This window comes from Capsicum annuum, chromosome 7, assembly GCF_002878395.1.
Source record: "Capsicum annuum cultivar UCD-10X-F1 chromosome 7, UCD10Xv1.1, whole genome shotgun sequence".
In the NCBI taxonomy this organism is placed as follows: domain Eukaryota; kingdom Viridiplantae; phylum Streptophyta; class Magnoliopsida; order Solanales; family Solanaceae; genus Capsicum; species Capsicum annuum.
In genome coordinates, this window is record NC_061117.1 from 2,187,135 (window position 1) to 2,209,667 (window position 22,533).

At 38.1% G+C, this 22,533-nt stretch overlaps 3 protein-coding genes across 3 annotated transcripts in view; 2 read left to right on the plus strand and 1 right to left on the minus strand.

Moving 5' to 3' along the window:
* Positions 1-4,347, plus strand: part of LOC107854260 (5'-nucleotidase domain-containing protein DDB_G0275467) — a gene marked incomplete in the record, with an annotated part of 8,683 nt that extends 4,336 nt beyond the window's left edge. The window contains 6 exon segments of the mRNA XM_047415081.1: positions 515-612; positions 1,118-1,241; positions 1,411-1,500; positions 2,319-2,363; positions 2,885-3,205; positions 4,023-4,347. Coding sequence (XP_047271037.1) covers positions 515-612; positions 1,118-1,241; positions 1,411-1,500; positions 2,319-2,363; positions 2,885-3,205; positions 4,023-4,049 — 705 coding nt within the window.
* A 1,444-nt stretch (positions 4,348-5,791) lies between these two features.
* LOC107854255 (tetratricopeptide repeat protein 1) lies at positions 5,792-12,828 on the plus strand. The gene is made up of 5 exons (XM_016699261.2): positions 5,792-6,158; positions 7,694-7,873; positions 10,229-10,355; positions 10,822-10,935; positions 12,452-12,828. The coding sequence occupies exons 1-5, from the start codon at positions 5,925-5,927 to the stop codon at positions 12,565-12,567; spliced, it is 771 nt and encodes a 256-aa protein (XP_016554747.2). The 5' UTR covers positions 5,792-5,924; the 3' UTR covers positions 12,568-12,828.
* Positions 12,829-14,438: 1,610 nt separating this feature from the next.
* Positions 14,439-19,409, minus strand: LOC107854249 (probable glycosyltransferase At5g03795). The gene is made up of 2 exons (XM_016699256.2): positions 17,045-19,409; positions 14,439-15,207 (listed from the first exon to the last, which is right to left on the minus strand). Exons 1-2 carry the CDS (start codon positions 17,875-17,877, stop codon positions 14,721-14,723), a joined length of 1,320 nt encoding a protein of 439 aa, XP_016554742.2. The 5' UTR covers positions 17,878-19,409; the 3' UTR covers positions 14,439-14,720.
* Between the last annotated feature and the right edge of the window lie 3,124 nt (positions 19,410-22,533).

A 22,533-nucleotide genomic window follows, 5' to 3' on the forward strand; every position in this document is an offset into this window, starting at 1 on the left:
AGAGTCCGAGCAACTTAGGTCCCAACTCCCAAGATCCATCTTCTTTATTGTGGAGGTGGTCAGGTGGACCCTTCCATGACGTTCGCCAGCCAATGTTGAGGTCACCCATATCATATCGTTCCACTTTCCAAATTTCCAAGTCCTGGCTGTGCTGGAGTATTTTAATGTGTTGAGTATGGATTGTAGTTTCTTTATATGATCTTGAACAATTCTCACCACTAGCTAGTTTTTGGTATCGAGTTAGGCCCAAGTTCTATTGTTTTAACGAAATGCACACTATATTACCGCTTCCTGTAGTTTGCAATTATGGGTGTTTAATATTATTAGATTAATCAAGATTTTGGTGGTGAGGATGAGCTTAACCTCATTTTCCCCTTGGGCATACAGTTTGATACTTGTCTCTTTCTTTTCGTGTCTTCTTGATTTTGTTGTCTATTGTTACTTGTTCTATCAGTCTGGAAGTAAAATGAGCTCTCCAACTTGACGCCTCTTCTTTTTGCATATATTTCATTAGGATTCTTTGGGTCAGCAAGACTCCTGGAAGGAACTTTTTGATGTCGTAATTGCTAAAGCAAACAAGCCAGACTTTTACAAATCTGACCATCCATTTCGGTTTGGTTCTCTACCATTAACTTCTGTGCTATAATTTTCCGTGCGTATAACACTGGTTGCAACTATGCTATTTCCGCCCACCATAATTTTTTTTTGGTTTAATAAGAGAATTCTTTTTTTTTATTTTAAAACAAAAGTATTACTATTTTGATTTTGATTTAGAATTTTCAAGGGGAGCCTTGGAGTAAGTGGTAAAGCTGTTGCCATGTGACCAGGAGGTCATGGGTTCGAGCTGTGGAAACAACCTCTTGCAGAAATGCAAGGTAAGGTTGCGTACAATAGACGTCCGGCCATTCCCCTGATCCGGTGCATAGTAGGAGCTTTTGTGCACCGAGCTGCCCTTTTTACTATTTTAATTTGGTTTATTGGACGCATCACGTTCTCCTCTAAGTCTCAATTCACTATATAAAACATTTTCCATCAATATCCTCCTCCTAAGGCAAACTGTCTCATGCTAATATCACATACAATGTTGCCTCATTGTATTTACTTATTGTTTATGCAGCTGCTATGATGTGGAGAAGGACACATTGGCTTTTACAAAAGTTGATGCTTTCTTGCCCGGTAAAATTTACTACCATGGATGCCTTAAAGCATTCTTGCAGATCACAAAGTGGAAAGGGCCAGAGGTATGCTTAACAAATACGACATCATTTTTCATGGCACGGAGACTTTGTTCTGTTATATGCGAGTTTGATAAGTCAACTGAGACAGACCGTCTCGTTTCTATGTGTATAGCCATTTCATTTCCCGACCTCTTTCATTATATAACGGGAATAAACTCTCATGCAACTTCAGGTGATATATTTTGGGGATCACCTCTTTAGTGATCTCAGAGGTCCTTCAAAAGCGGGGTGGCGGACTGCTGCCATCATCCATGAATTGAATGTATGCTTTCTTTTAGTTTTTTTTTTTTAAATCTGTTTGTGTTGTGCCTATTTCTGTTTTGTCGTAGTCTCTATCTGTATCATTTTATAATTTGTATCATGCTATTACTATTTGGGGTTAAAATAATTTTCTTTAATAATGAATATTTTCAAACATTGGCTAAATAACTCAATCATTATAATGTGTGATCTGTTGTACTCCTTATATAGCTTCTAAGTATGTAAATCTAATATAAAAAACCACCTTTATTTAGCTATAGTGATGGTTGGTTTCGACCCAGAAATTCTTGTCCGTGTTTGTTCATTGCAAAACTTGTTCAAGTGCAAACTCTTTATATCAATCTGAAGCATATTTATGTACATTATAAGGTAATATTAGTTTAAAGTACTTGCAAGTGACTGGAAATCTGGAGTGTATATGGATCGCTTTCAGTAAAATGCTTCAGTCATTTTTTTATAATGGTTGTGTCTGGATCAGCTTAAGCGCACCTCGAGTATTCCACTAAATACTTGCTAGATCCCACCAACACGGATACCATTATGCAGATGGAAAGAAATCACCTAATTTTTTTTTTTTTCTCTGTTGGGATTTGTACGTTGGTTTTCAAGGTTTGCATCAAAGTCTGCATTGATCGCTAGGCCTCACCCTTGAATGAAATAAAATGCTTTCGGTTATTGCTATCTTTATCAACACCTTGTTGCAGAATCTACGGCTGGAGGGACGTTGTGTATTTTTTTTCTTTTGTTTTGTCAAAATGTATTTTATTGTGTCTCTTTCTTATCACTGTTTAATTAACTCCTGTATTTTTCTGTTTCCAGAGCGAGATCATGATTCAGAATGATAATTCTTACAGATTTGAACAGGTATGACTTGTTAGTCTTTTATCAATCACTTGAAACTGTATGTTCAGTTATAGGACTATATTCCTGTGCTGCGAGAAGGGTTCGGATGTTGATTGCATGTGTTACATATGACTTGATTATTTGATTCTGTGATCCCCGCATTTCATGATTTTTGAAGACCATGGTATGATGCGCGTATCTAGCTATAGCGACGTTGAATTTTAGAAGGTTTAAATGTACTTTGGAAGATCTATTCCAAATATCCTCACCATCCTAAACCGTATCATTGACTTGTCTTGCACACTACTTAAATGAACTGCCTACCGTCGAAGAAGATTGTTCAATCAGGACGTAAGTTTGCTTCATAAACTGCTTCAAACGAGTTCAACACAGTATTTACTCGAGGCATTGTTGACTTGCTTTCATTTGGCCATGTCTCATCGGAATGTGTAAATAGGCTTACATTATCAGCACACTATATAAGCGTTCGTACTTTTTGTTACTAACTAGCTCTATTCTTTTTCGGTCCCTCCACCATTCAGGCGAAGTTTCACATAATGCAAGAACTTCTTGGTAGGCTTCATGCCACCGTAACTAGTAGCGTGAAAAGTGAAGCGTACAAGTCTCTCCTTAGGGAGCTCAATGAAGAGAGACAAAAGACTCGCTACAAAATGAAGGGAATGTTCAATAAATCGTTCGGAGCTACATTCCTCACCGATACTGGTCAGGAATCTGCTTTTGCTTACCACATTCATCAATATGCAGATATCTATACTAGCAAGCCCGAGAACTTCTTGTACTATCCACCTGAGGCTTGGTTTCACGTGCCCTTCGATATAAAAATCATGCCACACCATCTAAAGGTAATTTTTCGTTCCCTTAAAAGAGGTATACTCATGTCTTTATTTTACTCCTTTAGACATGTAACACAGTTCATCTATAACTTTCCTCAAGTATTTATCCCTTTGAGATATTTATGTGTATATATTGCATATTGAATCCCCTCGACACAACTTGAGAATCTATTTCGACCCCCCTTGGTAAAACTACTAGTTCCAGAAGAAATTTTTACTTGTGGCGTTTGGCGTATAAGTTAAAAGCCAAAAGTCAATCCAAACAGGCACTAATATAACTGCTTTGTTATGCGTTAGAAACAATCTCTCTATCTCCACGAGATAGGGGTAAGGTCTGCATAGTCCCTACCTTCCCCAGACTCCACTTGTGAAATTACACTGGGTATGGGTATGTTGTCGTTGAGTGTGTGATTCTTTGTATCTTGTCGTTGAGAGTATGATTCTTTGTCGATCTCAAGGCCCTACCACTGACATGAAGTTTCCTAGACTCCACTTACGAAAGTACAATGGGTATGTTATCGATGAGAGTATGATTCTTTGTCGATCTCAAGGCCCTAGCATTGACATGAAGTTTCCTAGGCCCCACTTGTGAAAGTACACTGGTTGTGCTGTCTAGCACTGACATGAAGTTTCCTAGACTCCACTTGTGAAAATACACTGATTATGTTGTCGTTGAGAGTATGATTCTTTGTCGATATCAAGGCCCTACCACTGACATGAAGTTTCCTAGACCCCACTTGTGAAAATACACTGATTATGTTGTCGTTGAGAGTATGATTCTTTGTCGATATCAAGGCCCTATGCTGACTTGAAGTTTCCTTTACAGGTTTCATCAAATTTGTTCAGGACTTGAGATTACATTTCTCATACTGCCCATGCCCAAGAGATCTTAACTCAGTATACTAACCATTACGGCGACCTGGTTATTCTCCGACACATTTTCTGGAAGATGTTGTCGAAATCTACCAACTTTTACGGCGACCTGGATATTCTCTGACGACTCGTTTGCTCGAAGAAATTGCTGAAATCTTTTTGGTTGATTCTTTAGAATTCTTGTGTTCTGATAAAATTAGAACGATACAGAAAAAATTAGCGTTTTGGGTGATTGTATATTGCCTTATTCTTTATGGTAGCTTTAGTTATGGTCTAAAGGGGTAGCATTCTTAGTAGATGATTTTTGTTTTTTTGGTTTCCCATCCGGTGTCCGGTGCTCGCATTGGAGTCCCGACTAATCCGGATCGTGTGTTGCAGGGTCCATTAAGGTGTCAGCGCTCCCAACAGAGTTTTTTCCATACCCAGGATCGAACCCTCGACCTCTGGTTAAGGGTGTAGCAGCCCCATCCACTGTACCACAACCTATGTTGGTAGTAGATGATTGATATTAAATTGTTTTTGCAAAATGAATAAAAAATGTAAAAGCAGTATTATTAGGTGATTTCTTTCTATCTGCTTAACTCGTGTTGAGCAAAGTTACCTTGTATCAATGTCGGTGAGAAAAAATGTAAGGTGCTCAGTGAAATAGTTGAGGTTCGCACAAGTTGGTTTCAACACCACCATTAGTTGAATCTCTCGACTCATTAAACACTCGTGTAATGAAATCTCTCGATCTAATTTAATTCAGCTTTGAAGAATAATCAAATTAAACACTCGTGTAATGAAATTTGACTAGTAAAAGCAAATGGAGGGAGTATCTGATATTTCGATCCGCTAGACTTGATTTGACTCGTCTAATTTAATTCAACTCTGAATATTAATCAAATCAAACACTCGAAAAATGAAACCTAACAAGTAAAAACAAGCGAAAAGGGTATCTGACATTTTGATCTGCTAGACCCGACCAGTCTAATTTAATTTAGCTCTGAAGATTAATCAAATTAAACACCCGTAAAATGAAATCTGACAAGTAAAATCAAACGGAGGGAGTATATGATATTTCAATTTGCTAGACCCGAACCGACCCGTCTAATTTAATTTAGCTTTGAAGATTAATCAAATCAAACACTCGTAAAATGAAACCTAACAAGTAAAAACAAACGAAAGGGGTATCTGATATTTTGATCTGCTAGACCCGACCCGTCTAATTTAATTCGAAAGATTAATCAAATTAAACACTCATAAAATGAAACTTGAAAAGTAAAAGCAAACAGATGGAGTATCCGATACTTCGATCTGCTAGACCCGACCAAACACGTCTAATTTAATTCAGTTCTGAAGATTAATCAAATTAAATACTCGTAAAATGAAACCTGGCAACTAAAAGCAGCAGCAACAACAACAACAAACCCAGTATATTCCCACCTAGTGGGGTCTGGGAAGGGTAAAATGTGCGCAGTCCATACCACTATCCCTGAAGAGGTAGAGAGGATGTTTCCGATAGACCCCCGACTCAAGACACAAGACCGTAGACCAAAAGCAAAAGCAGATAATATTTCGATCCGCTAGCCCTGATACGACCCAACCCATCTAATTTAATTCAGCTCTGAAGATTAATCAAATTAAATACTCGTACAATGAAACCTCACAAGTAAAAGCAAAGGGAGCGAGTATATGATATTTTTACCCGACCCGACCAGAACTCCGTGAATACAATACCACTTAACATCCAAACGACGTCGTTGGGTTCTCTGCTTACAGTCATATAAATAGACCTTTCTCCATTCTCAAGCAAATTCAGTTCAGACGAAGAAGAAGAAGAAAGTTCTAGAAGAACCGAGAAGCTTATAGAAAAATGGTGTTGATTGAACAAGTACAATCGGAAGTACCAAAAGTAAACTCTTCCAAATCTCCGGCGAAATCTTCGCCGGTGACGGCGACGGAATCTGGTTACGTGTCGGATGGATATGAGACAGCGAGCGATACGGAACTGAATCAATCGGAAAATGGAAGTAATAGGGAATCGGAAAACGCGGTCAATACAGCGTCGTCTTCGCAGGCTGAGCCAAATCAGGAAGTGCTCAATGTGGTAACGTTTTTAACTAATTAGTATACGTTGCTATTTGTTTTCGATTATCGTGTTGTTCAGGGTCAAATTTCAATAGAGACAAAACATTAGGTGATTTTTTTCTAATTTGTCCTAGTGTTGCTGCGGTGAGGTTACCTGGTACTTGCTGCTGGGGTGACAAGTATTGTATGGAATTAGTCGAGGTGTGTGCAAGTTAGCACAGATACAACGGTTATAATAAAGAGTAATGTTTTTGAGTTTGCACTAGCAGTGTATGAAGTGGTTTGAGAATCATGAGGTGTTAGGTTCAAATTTCAATGTAGAAATCAAGCATTCTATAAAAAAAATAGTAATTTTTGCTTGCCAGCCATTGCTTGAAGGTAGGATGCCTTCCAAGATAGATAATTTATCTTTAGAAAAATCTAGATGATTAGTAGATTTGAAAATTATGTAGAAAATTTAGATGTTAATATTTTTTTAACCTTGGGCCATGGGTAGAAATGTCACTGAAGTAAATGCACTTTTTCTTTTTGTCGGTCATGGTATGGAGTGGAGTGTTGGCCAGTTAAGAATTCCCACATTCAAAAGTTGAAGTCGATAGAGATGAGGATGTTGAGATGGATGTGTGGACTTACCACAGAGATAGGGTGAGAAATGAGGTTATTTGAGAGAAGGTGTGAGTGGCTTCGGTGGAAGACAAGATGCGGGAAGTAAGGTTGCGATGGTTCGGGCATGTGATGAGGAGGTGCACGGATGCTCCAGTACGGAGGTGCACGGATGCTCCAGTACGGAGGTGGTGATTTTAGTCGGGGTAGAGGTAGGCCGAAGAAATATTGGAGGAAGGTGATTAGGCGTGACATGGAGCGGTTACAGCTTACGGAGGACATGATCCTTGATAAGAAAGTGTGGAGGACGCGAATTCGGGTAGAGGGTTAGTGGGTAGGAGTGCGTCCGTAATAATAGGGCAAAGTGTTTTGTTTGTATCTATGCCTGTAGTTTCTTGTTCGTAGTGTTCTGATGATGTTTGTGCTCTCGAATAGATAGTTTATTGTATTATTCTGTTGGTGTATTGTTTCTTTTATTATCTAGCGGTGTATTGCTTATTTTTAGGTTTTTTGTTTGTTATACCGCTATCCGTTATCTATTCTGAGATGGGATCTATTGAAAACAACCTCTCTACTTCATCTGAGGTAATGGTATGCGGTATGGATTGCGTACACTTTACCCTCCCCAGACCCCACTGGTGGGAATACAAGTGGGAATACACTGGGTATGTTGTTGTTTTTGTATGCAAATTCAACTTATCCTCTCCCGCCATTTCATTTGTCCTTTCGACATTGAGGGATTTCATCATAAATGTATTTGCGTGAATCCAATCTACCTGTCCTTCTTTCTCTTGTTAATATATTTTAAGGTTTTCCCCATTGCCATTTCAACTATCACTACTGCCGATTGTGGGATTTTTCTGGGTATATTGTTGTTCTTAGTTGGTGACACTGTACTAAGATAATATCTCTCGACAATTATTAATATGATCCTTTCATTTTGAGGAGCAGAGAGCCTTGGCTCAAGCAAATGATGCAAAAGCTGAAGGCAATACATTGTTCAAGGAAGGGCTTTATGAAGAGGCATTGTCAAAATATGAGCTAGCTTTACAAGTTGCAGCAGATATTCCTTCGAGTACTGAAATTCGTTCAATATGCCATGCTAATCGTGCAGCTTGTTTCTCCAAACTGGTAAGCTCAGCGCATGCTTTTTGTACGCTTTAAATCAGATTAATAATGTCAAAATTCTGTCATGGGCTGGCATTGCAGATAATATTATATTTTTCTAAAGAATACTTCTCCATAATTGTTAGAAGCTTTTACATTTAGCATCTGTTTCATAACTATATAGCTCTTCATTGATTTGCATGTCCCACTCAGATTCTTACTCCTTGTAGTATATCAATTTAGTTAGGTCTCAAATAAGTACTGAAATCGAATTTGCAGCTTTTGCTGATCATTTGAAGATTCAAAAGACACCTGTAATCCTTCTATATATTGAGTATTAGAAATTCTGACTGGCTAGTAGAAGCCATGCTCGACTTTTTGAGTCTTTACGCAACCTGTAAAAGAGCTATTCAATACATATTCTCCAACACACTCTCGTTGCTGATTATCAATGGAATTACCTTTATCTGATCAAAAATATACTGATGGGCTAAAAATAACTAATAATTAGTCTTGTCTTCTTATCAATGGGACATTTTTATCAAAATTTCACATACAAATTATCATCAAATTGACCTCAATCCCAAAGTTTTTTTTCTTATTTAGAATTAGAGGTTCTGTACCTTTAGGCTTTATAGGGTTATTTACCCTTTTCATATATCTTGTATGAGGAGTTTGCATTCACATCAATAAACTTTTACTTTTATGAAAAATGTCAAATAATGGTCTTAAAGTTGAGGATTCTCCTAGATCCCCCACTTACCACTAATATACAAATCTTCAAACCAAATTTAAAAGACAGATGAACATATAGGATCTAATATATGTGTGACGGCCTTTTTCAGAAGAAATAATCTCGTAGCAAAAATGTGACGGAAAAATCATGTCATATAGATATATCTGGCGTAATGTTTAAGTTCCATGCTTTATATTGTTAACATTTGTTGACAGCAGGGAAAGTTACTTTGGCCAAATTTTGTTGATTTGGAGGAAAACTAGACACATTTTAACTCTTCTTTTACCCATGTGAGAGTCATTTGTCATCATGAAACCAGTAGATATTCTGATGGAAAGAAACTTTAGTCTACTTGTGTAAAGTATAGGTGTGTAAACTGTAAAGTCTTTCTATTCATGGTGAAGGAGCAATATGCTGGGAAACCCAGTTTCTTGTGATTGTATACGTCTACTTGCTATCCCCCTTTGTACTTTGCTAGTACCTTCTTCGTACATTTATTAATAAAATAAATACCTTACCTTTCAAAAAAAAAATTCATGAGTCCTCGTGAAGGAGAGGAAACAGACTATTTATCTTTATGTTCTGTAACCTTAAGGCATATTTTTAAGGTCTTGAAGATTTCGTGTCATCCCCCAAATTAATACTGGAGAGAGTAATCCTAATTTTGATCTTTGTAATAGGAGTTTTATATCTATTGCTTTTTCTTTAATGTCATCCATTGTGCTTTTCTTTCTTTCTTTTTGGTACGATTTCCTCAATTGGTCAAATTTTTTGTTGGCAAATTGACGCACTTAGGTTGTTTCACCATTCTTTGGGCAACTGTTTTACCACTTCCTTGATTGCATGAGTTCTTATCATGCATGGTTGCTAATTCTTTATAGCTCCAATCTAGTAATGGGGCTTATAGGTGGGTTGTTGGATAACGGGAAAGATCCAGCCAAAGCGGTCATCTTTAGAAGTTCAGAGGGCAAGAGAATGATTCACGTGTTCTTACCTTTTTCCTGCTCTAGGAGCAGTACAGAAGGGACTTTTAGTATTATTTATCCAGTTATAAGCCACTAACTTCTTTCTTCTTAGGGTTCTATATGCTGGGCTTAACGGCAGCGTGATGTGAAACTGGCTATTGGTTAGTAGTTTAAAAGCTCCAATTAGTCATTGAGAGGGTATTGCAATCATGAATCATTTGACCGTTAGTAGTCTAACTACTTCAATGTTTGGAGTAGAAACTCCAGGGCATTTGGTTGTGTGGTTCTACATTAGAGTTATTGGGGATGGAGAAAGACACAGGGTGAGAGATTTGTAGCTTAGAGAAAGAATGTGGTACTTATCCTTTTGTGTATTGCTTCCCAGTGAGCGGCATACCAGAAACAATTGTCGTCTAACCATTTTATTGCAATTTCAAAAAATAAAAATTCGAAAGTTTACTTTGCACACATATAGGTCAAAAAAAGTTCACTTTGCACTTATGATATTACATCTACCTTCACCTCATATTAGGAACAATTTCCACAATGTTCCCTTTGCCTTTCCCATATCTTTGTTTGATACTTTTCCCATGTAGCATGTAACACATCAATTGTGTTTATATGTTTGAGTTTTTGTTGTATCTACTAATGATAGAGATTTTACTTTTTCATTTACAGGGGAAACATGAAGAGACAGTCAAGGAATGCACAAAAGCGTTAGAACTAAATCCTACGTATATAAAGGCTCTGGTTAGAAGAGCAGAGGCACATGAAAAGCTTGAACACTTTGATGAGGCTATTACTGGTAAATATCGGGTTCTGAAGTTGTACCATTTTATTCGGTACAATGTCGTTGCGACTGGTACTTCTTAGCTGCATCACTAAATAAGTAGTATCCATACTCGCATTTATGGGGCTACTTTGTGGAAATCTTGTGTTTCCCCATCAGGCTCTCCTATGCCTTCTCCTTCTTCCCACTCTCTGACTTGAAAAAAGAATTAAAAAAAGTCTTTGTATGGTACTCATGTGCCTCTCGTAATAATTCCACACCGCTCAAATGGTTCACGTTATTGGTGAATAATTAAATTACTGGAGTTCTACTTTGTATATCGGAAACAACCTCTCTACCTTGTAGGGGTAAGGTTTGTGTACACACTACCCTCCCCAGACCCAACTTGTGGGATTACACTGGGTATGTTGCTGTTGTTTGGAGTTCTACTTCGGCTCTTTTTTTCTGCTCTTATTCCCTTTGGTTTTTAAAAATCTTGCAGACATGACAAAAATCTTGGAATTGGAACCCTCACATGACCAAGCTAGGAGAAGTGTGATACGTTTAAAGCCATTAGCTGATGAGAAGCGAGAAAAGATGAAAGAAGAGATGATTGGTGAGCTTAAAATCTCCTGTCTTTGCATGGACTAATCATCTATATTTTCTTTTCTGATGTAACTCTGTAAATAGCAGAGATTCTCTCCTATGCAATTCCTAATGGTTTGGCATTTTCTCCCCACTTATTTATGTTAGTCAGCAAGAAAGGGTATCTAGTTCATGTCACTTGCATGGTTGTGGACGACTAACTTCTTGCACTCAGAGGTTCTGTGTTGCTTCTCGGGCTAGTCGTTTAGGAAAGTCTGAACATAACTTACATGCTTTAGCAACTAACTCCTAATTTTTTTACATCATTCATTTGTCTGCTTTCTGAAAAAGTTATAGTAATGGCATAAGTTTTGGATATACAAGATCAGGACTGTTCTTTGGCTGGTAGTTTTGACTTTAGTTTACTTTGGCAGACAGCAGTTTTAGCCTTTAGGGTCTGTTTGGTTACAGGGTTAAGAGTTATCCCAGTATAATTTTGGGATTAAATGTTTCCAGTGTTTGGTTGTGGGTGTTAGCTAAAACCAGGAAAAATTTTATACCATAATCTCAGGATTATCTATCCTCCATAGAAATAAACAACAACAACAACAACAACAACAAACCCAGTGTGTTCCCACAAAGTGGGGTCTGGGGAGGGTAAGATGTACGCAGTCCATACCGCTACCTCTGAAGAAGTAGAGAGGCTGCTTCCGATAGACCCCCGGCTCAAGATCCCACAGAAATAAGGATTACAATTTATAATTGGATAACCTTGTTTTGAATCTAAGGACCCCTAAGACAAGTAACTTTGACATTTACAATGCACATCTAGAGTTGACAGGATCACTAGCTTATCAAAAGAAAGAAAAACCACACACTAACGTTATATATAAGTTCAATTAGACATTTCGTGGCACTGCAGAAACATGTGGTGATAAATTTAGAATTACGGATTCCATAAGCCTCAGCTTTAGAAAAAATTTGGCGAAGCTGGTGCTTCAGTTAACCTTGTTAGCTGTACTGCTTTAATTGTGTGTTGCTGCTGAATGCACTTCTGTGCTAAATATACTATAGCTACTGTTCAGGATTCCTTGAGATTGCCTTTTAGCTTTTAGATCCTGATTATTTGATCTCTTCTTTCATGTATTACTATGACCTTGTTGACTATGCATTATCTTGAGCCGGGGGTCTATCGGAAACAACCTGTCTACTTCTTAGGTGGTAGCGGTATGGACTGCGTATATTCTGGGTTTGTTGTTGTTGTTGTTGTTGTTATTATTTGATCTCTTCTCGACTGATTGTCATTGTATCATCTCAAGTTGTTCTAAAGGAAGTTTGGCCTGTGGATTAACACCTTTAGTACTCTCTGATCTGAGACAACTTATGGTATTCATTTTATCACGATTCTTCGTTTTACTTTCGAGTATAGCACTCATCAATCATGTGCATTGCCCACTTCTATTTGCTGGTTCTTTTTGGCATCCCAAATTCAATTTGCGTATATTCCAGACCCCGAGGAAGCTAAACCATCTTTCTTTATGTTGCAGGCAAGCTCAAAGAAATGGGAAATTCCATTTTGGGCCGATTTGGTATGAGCGTTGACAACTTCAAAGCAGTTAAAGACCCAAATACTGGTTCCTACTCAGTTTCATTGCAGAAGTGATAAGAGGGTTTTTCTCACCCAAAACAGGACATTTGGGCATGCAGGGTTTGAACAATGTATCAGTGTTGCTTTCTACTTTCAAGTATATAAGTTTTGGCCATGAATTTGAAATTTGATGTCTCTAAATGTTAAAGCAGATGACTCGTAGCCTTGGCGTTTCTACTATTGCATGACCAGTGGACTGTCCAGACCATCCTATATGTTATTGAACTCCGTTTATCGTACCTAGTTTTTCATTATAAGACATATTTTCAGAGGGTGTATCTTGCTATCGCGGGATATTAGTGTTTTCTCTTCTTAAACGACGTACTAAAAGAACTTTGGACCCAAATAATCTTATGGTAATGAAGATTTGGGCAATAAAAATCATGCCCTTCCAAGTTCATGAATAATGGTACTTGAGCCGAGGGTCTTTTGGAACCACCTCTCTACCTCCCCTAGGTAGTGGTAAGGTCCGGGTACGCTTTACCCTTTTCAGACCTTATTTGTGGGATTTCAATGGGTATGTTGTTGTTGCTAACGTCAACAACAATTTCTTTCCATTCGCCAAAGTTTTGGTGAACTAGAGTTATTATGTTTTGTGTTGGTGATAGTCTGAATGTGTGCAAATAGTCTTGGGTGAATAACTTGATACTTGTGCTAGTGGAAGATGGCGCACACATTGAAAATGAAAATGACAAATTTGAGGATGTCTAAAGCTTTTCTTTGCATTACATTATCAGCAATAGCATCAGTGTAATTTCATAAGTGGTCTGAAGGATCGGATGTAGGTAGATCTTACCCTGATAATTTGTGGGGGTTGGAGAGATTTTTTCTGAAAGATCGGATGTAGGTAGATCTTACCCTGATAATTTGTGGGGTTGGAGAGATTTTTTCATAGACCCTTGACTCAGACAACAATAGTTATACCTCAATTCTAAGCAAGTTGAGATCTATATGAATCATAGTTGCATAATGTAACACATCAACTATTTGATGAGTACAAAGTTGGTGGATAGATTGTATCATTTTTTTTATCGTAGATAATGCTATGCATCAATAATTTGATGGATAAACTTGCTAAAAAAGTAGAGTATGTGGTAGAGATACTATAAGAAAAAACAATAAAGGATAAAAATAGAATTATTAAATAACAAGTTTAAAAAATAGTTAACGATAAGTTTTCGCACAATATGCTACAATAAAATTTAAATAACAATCATATTGTTGTTTGCTTGATTTAGCAGTGCGGGTTCATATCTGAACTATTAAATATGAATTTTCTAGCTGAATTATCAACAAATATTTATCTAAAGACATCAACCTACTAACAATGGGGGAAAAGGCATAGCAGCTTTGATTTGAGGCGTCAGCAAAACACTATCAGCGACACGATTGACCTTGGGCTTTCGTAGACCAGGATAGGTCAAGTAGGGCAGAGCTGACGGCCCTTCCCCCGCAACCCGCTTGGCTGCTTTCCGTAATATGAATGCGGTTAGAAAATGAGAGGACTGAGATTCGTTTTGCATGAGACAAACAAAATCTGGGATGTTTCGAAAACAAAAGCTCCTTAGCGCCCCAGGACGGGAGTGGGCGCCAACCCTATGCACAGACAACAACAACACCGGCTATGAAATCCAAATCGAATCTATTTGTTGGCTTTCTCAATTCATTCGTGAATAATAATTCAAGGGCTTGAAGTATCTAAACTATTAGTTATTTGTGTTTCACACCTGAAAATTCAGGTAGCAAAAGTGAACAACTAATAGTGCAAGTACAAAACTAAAAAAACCAAGATACCCCACATTTGTTTTTGACCCTTCACTCTTTGAAAAATTAATGGATGTTTTGGATAACTATCTACTAGAATATAATTGATCACATGAGGAATGTATATACAAGAGGATGTCAAAGCTTTCTAGCCCTTGCATTATTAATTAAATCTAATAAATGGGAAAAAAAAATACAGACACCATGAAGGTAAAAAAAAAAACAAAAACAAATTTGAGAGTGATCTAATAAATGTGAAAAAAATACAAACACCATTGCCATAACTTCTAACATGTTGAGCTCGACTATATGAATCCTCACTGACCACGTCGTTCCATTTAAGCTCGCCAACTCACATAGCCCACGGCTAGATGTCAGCTAAGGTGAAGTTAGATACCGAGATATCACCAAGTGACTGGATGTAGTCCCCTTCTGTACCAAAGCTGGTAAACTGTCATATGGAATGAATCATAAGTTTTCGGGCTACTATACCACGCGAAGTGCCTTCTAACGATACCTAGATTCTTATACATGTTGAGGTACGTTCGTACAGGGACCGAGAGCAGTATCTTCTTTAGGTGTCGAATATCTCTTTCATTAACAATAACTGAGAACTTGCTCCAGTCTAATATGTTGGCTAATGGAAGATCATAGTAGTTCGAAATTAGTACAGGGACACAGCCATGCTGAATTGCATCACTGACTCTAGCTGTATTTACCTCGTAACCTTTGATGTGGAGACAGTATCTACTTCTCCGAAATCCTTCCCTGTAAGGGAAAGATGAACTTCCGGAGAATATATCGAAGGAGCTATCGTTCTTCCATTGCTCCAATAAATATCGTCTTGCAAGTGAATTTTGGACACGACCAGCAAAGAAGACGAGCTTGTATCTGCAAAAAAAGAATAAAGCAAATCATACGCAGTTTAACCACCAAGTTCAAGATGGATTGATCTGGTTTCTCTACGCCTAGGAGACCAGAATATCGAACCCATGAAGAAAAAAAAAACAAGAATTGATCGTTCAAGTATTCCAAATTGAACGGCAAAATGACAGGAAGCAAGACATACATACCGGGAATATATCCTATAATGATAAAATCATTTTTGATTCGACCAAGAAGTCTCCTATAGAAGATAGTTAAGAAAATCAAAGAGGAGAAAACATGTTTTCAAGATAGGAATCTATATATACTGTTCAAACGAAAAGCAGTTCTCACATCACTAGTCATTAAGTTGCTCGGACTCTCCAAAAATATTGCTGCACCCATGTCGGATCCTCTAAAAATGCACTACTTCAAAGCTAAGTTGCTCGGACTCCAAAAATGTAGCCGCACCCGTGTCGGATCCTTCAAAAATACACTATTTTTGGAGGATCCGACACGCACCCATAGACATATTTGAAGAGTCCGAGCAACTTAGCTTTGAAGGATCCAACACGCACTCGATGACATTTTCGAAGAGTCTGAGCAACATCACTAGATTCAGAACTATGCTTGCAGCTTGGATCGTTATGTCTAAGACACGTAAAGTCAGACTTGTAAAGAGTATGGATTACAATTCGAAACAATATATAACTTGTCCAATTTAGTTACGGGCAACTCAACTAAAAAATCTCTCTGAGCAGTAGCGTATGCAGAATTTTTCGCGAGAGGTATCAACGTTTGAAGAAGTGAAAATGAATCCATTAATATAATTCTAAGCTATGTTATTTTTTATATTTATATCCAATATTTTCAGTTTGCTTATTATCCATGTGTACATATCTAGTTAAATTTTTTTTGACGAAGTGGTGTCCTGTGATGCCGCTTTGTGCAAGGTATATCCGCCCCCGTCTCTGAGGAGGCATATCCATTATTTCGGACAGATGAGTGAAGAGAGAGCGTTCGGCTGAATATATCTTGAAAGCAGCCCGGTGACAAGGTAAATAAGAGATCAAGTGAGGCTTAATAATCTCGGTAGCTGCAAATTTTATTGTTGGGAAGAAAGTGGAACTACCAGAGTTGCAGAAGAAGATAAGGGAACCACCTTTCTGTTGATCGTAAAGCACACGCTCGGTGGGGTGTTGGGGTGGGGGGTGGGGGGCGGAGGTTATGATAAATCTTTCTGTTAACTGGTATTTACGTGTATATGTGTTTTTGAAGGGGAGCTTGGGAGTAACTGGTAAAGTTGTTGCTGTGTGAACAGGAAATCACGGGTTCAAGCCTTGGAAACAGCCTCCGACAGAAATGCAAGGTAAGGCTGCGTCCAGTACACCCTTATGGTTGGGCCCTTTTCCAGACCCTGTGCATAGCGGAAGCTTTTAGGACACCGGGCTGTCCTTTTCTTAAAAAGAAATATGGCACATCGCTTCTAAGCTATGTGGATTCTCCATAAAACCACCACTACCTCAATAACCGAAGCTCAACTTGCGTATAGGTCAAGATCGTCCTAATTGAGTTTATCTGCAGTTCTCCTACCACTAGTTTATATCAGCAAGAATTAGCAAAGTTTCTGCATTCGGAAACAGCGTAAGCCAGAGGAAAGTTTTCTAATACCAAAGTTACATTCTTGTATGCGACGGAGGCATCTATTCAGCTACAAGTGAAACCAGCTGATCCATAGGCACACAATTGAAAAAAAAGAAAGTCTAATGAAAGATAATAACATCGAACACACACAAAACAAGTAGTCGTTAAAGATCACTAATCAACAGAAATTGCAATACAACACAGTTAAATGACATCATACCTCGCATCTGGAGGGTTCAACACTTCCTCGTGTTGGCGAGGCCAAACTTGGGGCAGGCCAATATCTTTGTGGGCAATGTATAGCCTCTGAAAGTAGCTCGACGAGCAAGTAACCTGAATTGAGTTATGATGCAATTCGTGATGCTTAGAGGCAGCATCTCGACCGATGGAATGACAGTACACATAAAAATGATCAGCACCACCAGATGCATTCCAAAATTCGAACTCTGATCTAACTCTATCAGTATATCCAGCAACAAAATCTTTAATCGCCGAGGCAGAATGCACGCGAGGGTGATTTCTCATAACGTTGATCGAGAAGGGCATGAAGTAAAAATGAGCCTCTTCTGGTTTCTTAGTAACAAAAGAACTACCCAAAAGAGCAATCTTGAACATGTGTTCACTAAAGTAATTTCCTAACTTTGGATCAAAGGGGTCTGTATGAGGAAGGAAAATACTCGAAAAAATCGAAGAATTGTTGCTCATAAATGCATCAGGATACACAAATATCTTAAGTTTTTTCATCATTTCTTCATAATTAGCAGCAAATAACTCCCAATCATGATAAGGACTAACACTAGTTGACAAAATTTCAGCTTCAGTAGACCCATTTTGCACCTTCATTGGTTCAAGATTCTCCATTCCCACTTTCTCTTGAACATCAAACTGAACAAAAATTCCATTTTTATGTCTAAAATCCTTCATTTTTGTTTGTACTAATAGTAAAACTCCCACCATTACAACTACAACCAACATAACCGAAAAGGGTCTGAGGAAAACCCACCATTTGAAAAGTTTAAAACTTTTTCTAAATGCACAAAAAGCCATATTCATCAACAGAGAAATCAAGAAACTTATCTGTGTCAGCTTAAAAAGTCCTTTTTTTTTTTAATAATCGTGGTGTCAAGGTCAGCTTTCGCACAACTCGATTAAATCCACGGGATACCTCCCACCAGAGATATCGATTGACTCTGTCCACCAAAGTTAGGACAAATAGGAAGAATCACCTAGAGGAAAAATACAATAACCTTCTCTAAAAGCCACAAAATCCAATATTTATCAACAGATAAATGAAGAAACTTGTCAGTGTCAGCTTAAAAAACCTTTCTTTTCAACCCCAAGAATCAGAAAAACCCAAAAACCTTACTCTAAAAGCACAAAAAATCCATATTTATCAATAGAGTACTCAAGAAACTTATCTAGATCAGCTTAAAAATCCAATTTTTCCAATCCCACAAAGAAGAAAAACACAAAAGCCTTCTCTAAAAGCCACCAAAAAAAACAACCCTTTTTTAAATAACCTTGGTGTCTGGACCATCTTTTGCGCACCTCGAATAATTTCACACCTCTCACCTGCGACAACAATAGGTACCTGGTAATTCAATCGAATAATTCCACACCTCACATCTCTCACCACCAACAACAATCGGTACCAGGTAACTCTATCTATCGACTAGTTCCACACCTCCCATCAACATTAATAGGTACTAGGTAACTCTATCGACTAATTCCTCACCTCTCACCAACAACATCATCAGGTACTAGGTAACTAGGTAACTCTATCGATTAATTCCACACCTCACACCTCTCACCAGCAACAGTAATAGGTATACGTAATTCTATCCACCCAAAGCTAGGATATATGAAAAGAATCAACTAGTGTTTTTTACTAGAAAAATCCATATTTATCAACAGACTAATCAAGAAACCTACTTGGGTCAGCTCAAAAATCCAATTTTTCCAACCCCACAAAGAATAAAAACACAAAAACCCTTTTCTAGAAGAACCAACAAACCATATATATATATAATACTCCCTCTGTCCCAAATTTATTGATGTTTATATTTTAATTTGAAGAAAAAGTAATTAATTCAAAGAGTAAAATATGAAAAAAAAATTATCTCTAGATTAATGAAAAAATACAAGTAAAATGAGAAATTAAATTAGAAAATTTAAAATGGAGGGAATATATATATCAACAGAAAAATCTAGAAACTTATTTGGGTCAGCTCAAAAATCCAATTTTTCCAATCCCACACAAAGAAGAAAAACACAAAAACCTATTCTAGAAGAACCAACAAACTCTCTCTCTCTCTCTATATGTATCAACAGAAAAATCAAGAAACCATATATATATCTTTGTTGAATGTTTATTGAAGAGTATAATTAAACCAAAGTCCATTTTGACTTGTAAGGTATTTATTGAAATGGAAATATAGGACTAATAGTTAAGCTAAGCAGCCGGCAAAAATTGTTTTTTTTTTTTTTTTCATGTTTAAATGCAAATAAACAGTTTTATAATAATTGATAATTACAAAGATGATGGAAGCAAATTCTTGTAAACTTGAAAGCAACTAGTACTATATTCTTTGTAAAAGAATTGATAATTACAAAGATATGAAGTATAAGATGAAGGTGTGAGAAATTGGTTGCGGGAGATGTGATTAGGAAATATATGGCACAACTCATCGATATTAATAATTATAAAATAATTAAGAAAAAAAGACTTTTTTTTTATCTTACAACTCATCAAAATTCAGAAAAAATTAAAAAAATATAGAAAAAAGTCCTTTTTGATCGAATGAGAATGAATTAAAAAATATTTAATTGTCCCATATTGAATATTTAAAGTTTAGATAGAAGGTTACGAATGATATAGATAAGGGTAAAAAGTTAGTTCGGTAGTTGAATAGTCTTGCTTATCCTTTCATATCAAAAGTCGTAATATTAGTTTGTTGTCATTCGATCTTTATTATTATTGTTTTATTTTTACTATCGTAAAATTTTATTGTAGTTATTATTCCTCTGTAAAAATGCTCTGACATGCTTTCTTTAGTGTTTAGTCATGACTTTTTTATTCTTGTTGCTTTAAATATAATTACTTAAATTAAGAATCTGCCGAAAATAACTTTTCTATCTCGTGAGCAGTGGCGGATGCATGCATACAAGGGGAACCCCTTCGTCGGAAATTTTTACTATTTTTACATGGTATTTTTTTTTTTTTATGTATAAATAGTAGAGGCTGAACCCCCTTCGACTAGTCCGTATATGTACTACTGAACCCCTCACTGAAAATCCTGAATCCGCCCCTGCTCGTGAGGTAATGGGTCAAAAATCAATACAGGACTATTGGTTGGGCTAAGCAGGCGGAAAAGATTGTTTTATGTTCAAATGTCGATGGTTTATAATACTAGCTGATTTTTCTAAAGATGATGGAAGCAAATTCTTCTATACTTGAAAGGAACTACTAGTACTGTGAGAATCGTCTTTGTGAAGGTTAGCTTATGGATTGATGGAATGTGGGTGTCCGGATGCAGTTTGGGTGAAATATTTCGGGTTCGCTCGTGATAACCTATAAAAAGAATTGTGTGGTTTTGTAGGGACAGACAAAGTTTTTTTTTTAAGAAATATCAGTGACTAGCAAGAATTGAGGATTTTTTTGTAATTTTTCGTGTGTTAGCCTATTAATTGATGAGGAATGAGGGTGTCCAGATGCGTTTTGGACGAAACTTCTTGTGTCCGCTCGTAACGACCTATAAAATGAATTGTGCTGCTTTGGAGGGGCATACAAAGATTCTTTTTAAGACATATGAACGAAATAACAGAAATTGAGGATTTTTTTAATGATTTTTCTTGTGTTTGTTAACCTATGGTTGAGGGTGAAATGATAAAAATTGTAATTTTTTTGAGACTTGCGGTGGGTGTTATCCTAAAGATTGGGGGATGGATGCGAGCTCCGAAAATTTGTTTGGACAAAACTTTTCAGGCAGTCTCATGATAGCCTATTAAATGGATCGAGTTGCTTTGGCAGGACTGAGGGAGCCATTTTCAAGTCAAACGAGCTAAATAATAGGAATTGCGGGGTTTTTACGACTTTTCGTGGGTGTTAGCCTACGAATCTGAGAGTGGGTGCAGACTCTGAAAATTTTTTTGGGTGAAACTTCTCGGGCGGTCCTCTAACAACCTATTAAATGGATCGAGTTGCTTTGTTGGGGTCGGGGGAGACATTTTACAAGTTAAACGGGCGAAACGACAGGAATTATGATTTTTTTGCTACTTTTGGTGAGTGTTAGCCCACAGATCATGGGATGGCTGTGGTCTCTGGATAATTTTTTGGGCGAAACTTCTCAGGCGGTCTCCTAACGACCTATTAAATGGATTAGATTGCTTTGGCGGGGATGAGGGAGCCATTTTACAAGTCAAAGGGGCGAAATGACCGGAATAAAAGTTTTTTTGTGACTTTCGATAGGTGTTAGACCACAAATCGAGAGTTGGATGTGGGCTCAAAAAATAAATTTGGTAAAACTTCTCGAGCGGTCCCCAGGCGACATATTAAATGGATCGGGTTGCTTTGGTGGGGCTAGGGGATCCGTTTTCCAAATCAAATGGGCAAAACAATAGGAATTGTAGATTTTTTGTGACTTTCAGTGGGTGGTAGACTATAGATCTAGGGACAGGTGCGGAGGAAGGCTGGGGAGTGGTCTAGTGTAGTTCGTTTGGGTGGGCGGGGCCATTTGGGTGGTCAAATGGGTGAAACAGCGTGATTGGGGTATTTTAAGACCAAATCGGTGTGCTATAGCTCACAGTTTTGGGGGTTCGGGCGTGCTGTGGGTCAAATTAATTGGGGCATGCCAGGAAGGCTGGGGAGTAGCCTAGTGTGGTCCGTTTGGGTGGGCGGGGCCATTTGGTTAGTCAATCGGGTGAAACGGTGCAAACAGGACATTTTTGGGCTAAATCGATGTGTATAACCCACAGTTCTAGGGGTAGGACCGTGGTCCGGGCATGTTGTAGGTCAAAAATTGACTGAGGTGTGCCAGGGAGGATGGGGAGCGGCCTAGTATGGTCAGTTTGGGTGGAAGGGGCCATTTGGGTGGTCAAACGGGCGAAACGGTGTAAATGGGGCATTTTCGGGCTAAATCAGTGCGCTATAGCACAAGTTTCGAGGGTGGGCTCGGGGTCCGGCCGTGCTGTGGGACGAAATCGACCAGGGTATGCTAGGGAGGTTGGGGAGCGACCTAGTATGGTTTTTTTGGATGGGTGAGGCCATTAAGGTGGTCAAATGGGCGAAATAACGTGGATGAGGCATTTTCATGCCAAATCGATGTGCTATAGCACACGGTACTGGGGTGAGTTGGGGTCCAGGCGAGTTGTGGGTCAAAAATTGATCGGGGCATACCAAGAAGGTTGGGGATCATCCCAGTGTGGTTCGTTTCAACATTTTAGGCCATTTGGGTGGTCAAAAGGGCGAAAGAAAGCGAACAAGACATTTTCAGGCCAAATCGAGGTGCTATAGCACACGATTCTGGGGTGGGCACGGGGTCCGGGCGTGCTGTGGGCCGAAAATTGACCAGGGCGAGTCAGGGAGGTTGGGAATCATCCAGTGTGGTCCGTTTTAATATTCGAGGCCATTTGAGTGGTAAAACGGGCGAAACGACAGAAATAAGGCATTTTTAGGCCAAATCGATGTGCTAGCACATGATTCTATGTTGG

Bases quoted from the DNA above. Each gene is read 5' to 3' on its own strand.
- LOC107854255 (XM_016699261.2), top strand. From the start codon at position 5,925: ATGGTGTTGATTGAACAAGTACAATCGGAAGTACCAAAAGTAAACTCT. The intron at 6,159-7,693 runs GTAACGTTTTTA...TTTGAGGAGCAG, and splicing joins ATCAGGAAGTGCTCAATGTG to AGAGCCTTGGCTCAAGCAAA. The intron at 7,874-10,228 runs GTAAGCTCAGCG...TTTCATTTACAG, and splicing joins CAGCTTGTTTCTCCAAACTG to GGGAAACATGAAGAGACAGT.
- LOC107854249 (XM_016699256.2), bottom strand. From the start codon at position 17,877: ATGAATATGGCTTTTTGTGCATTTAGAAAAAGTTTTAAACTTTTCAAA. The intron at 15,208-17,044 runs GTATGATGTCAT...CTTTTTTTGCAG, and splicing joins TTGAACCCTCCAGATGCGAG to ATACAAGCTCGTCTTCTTTG.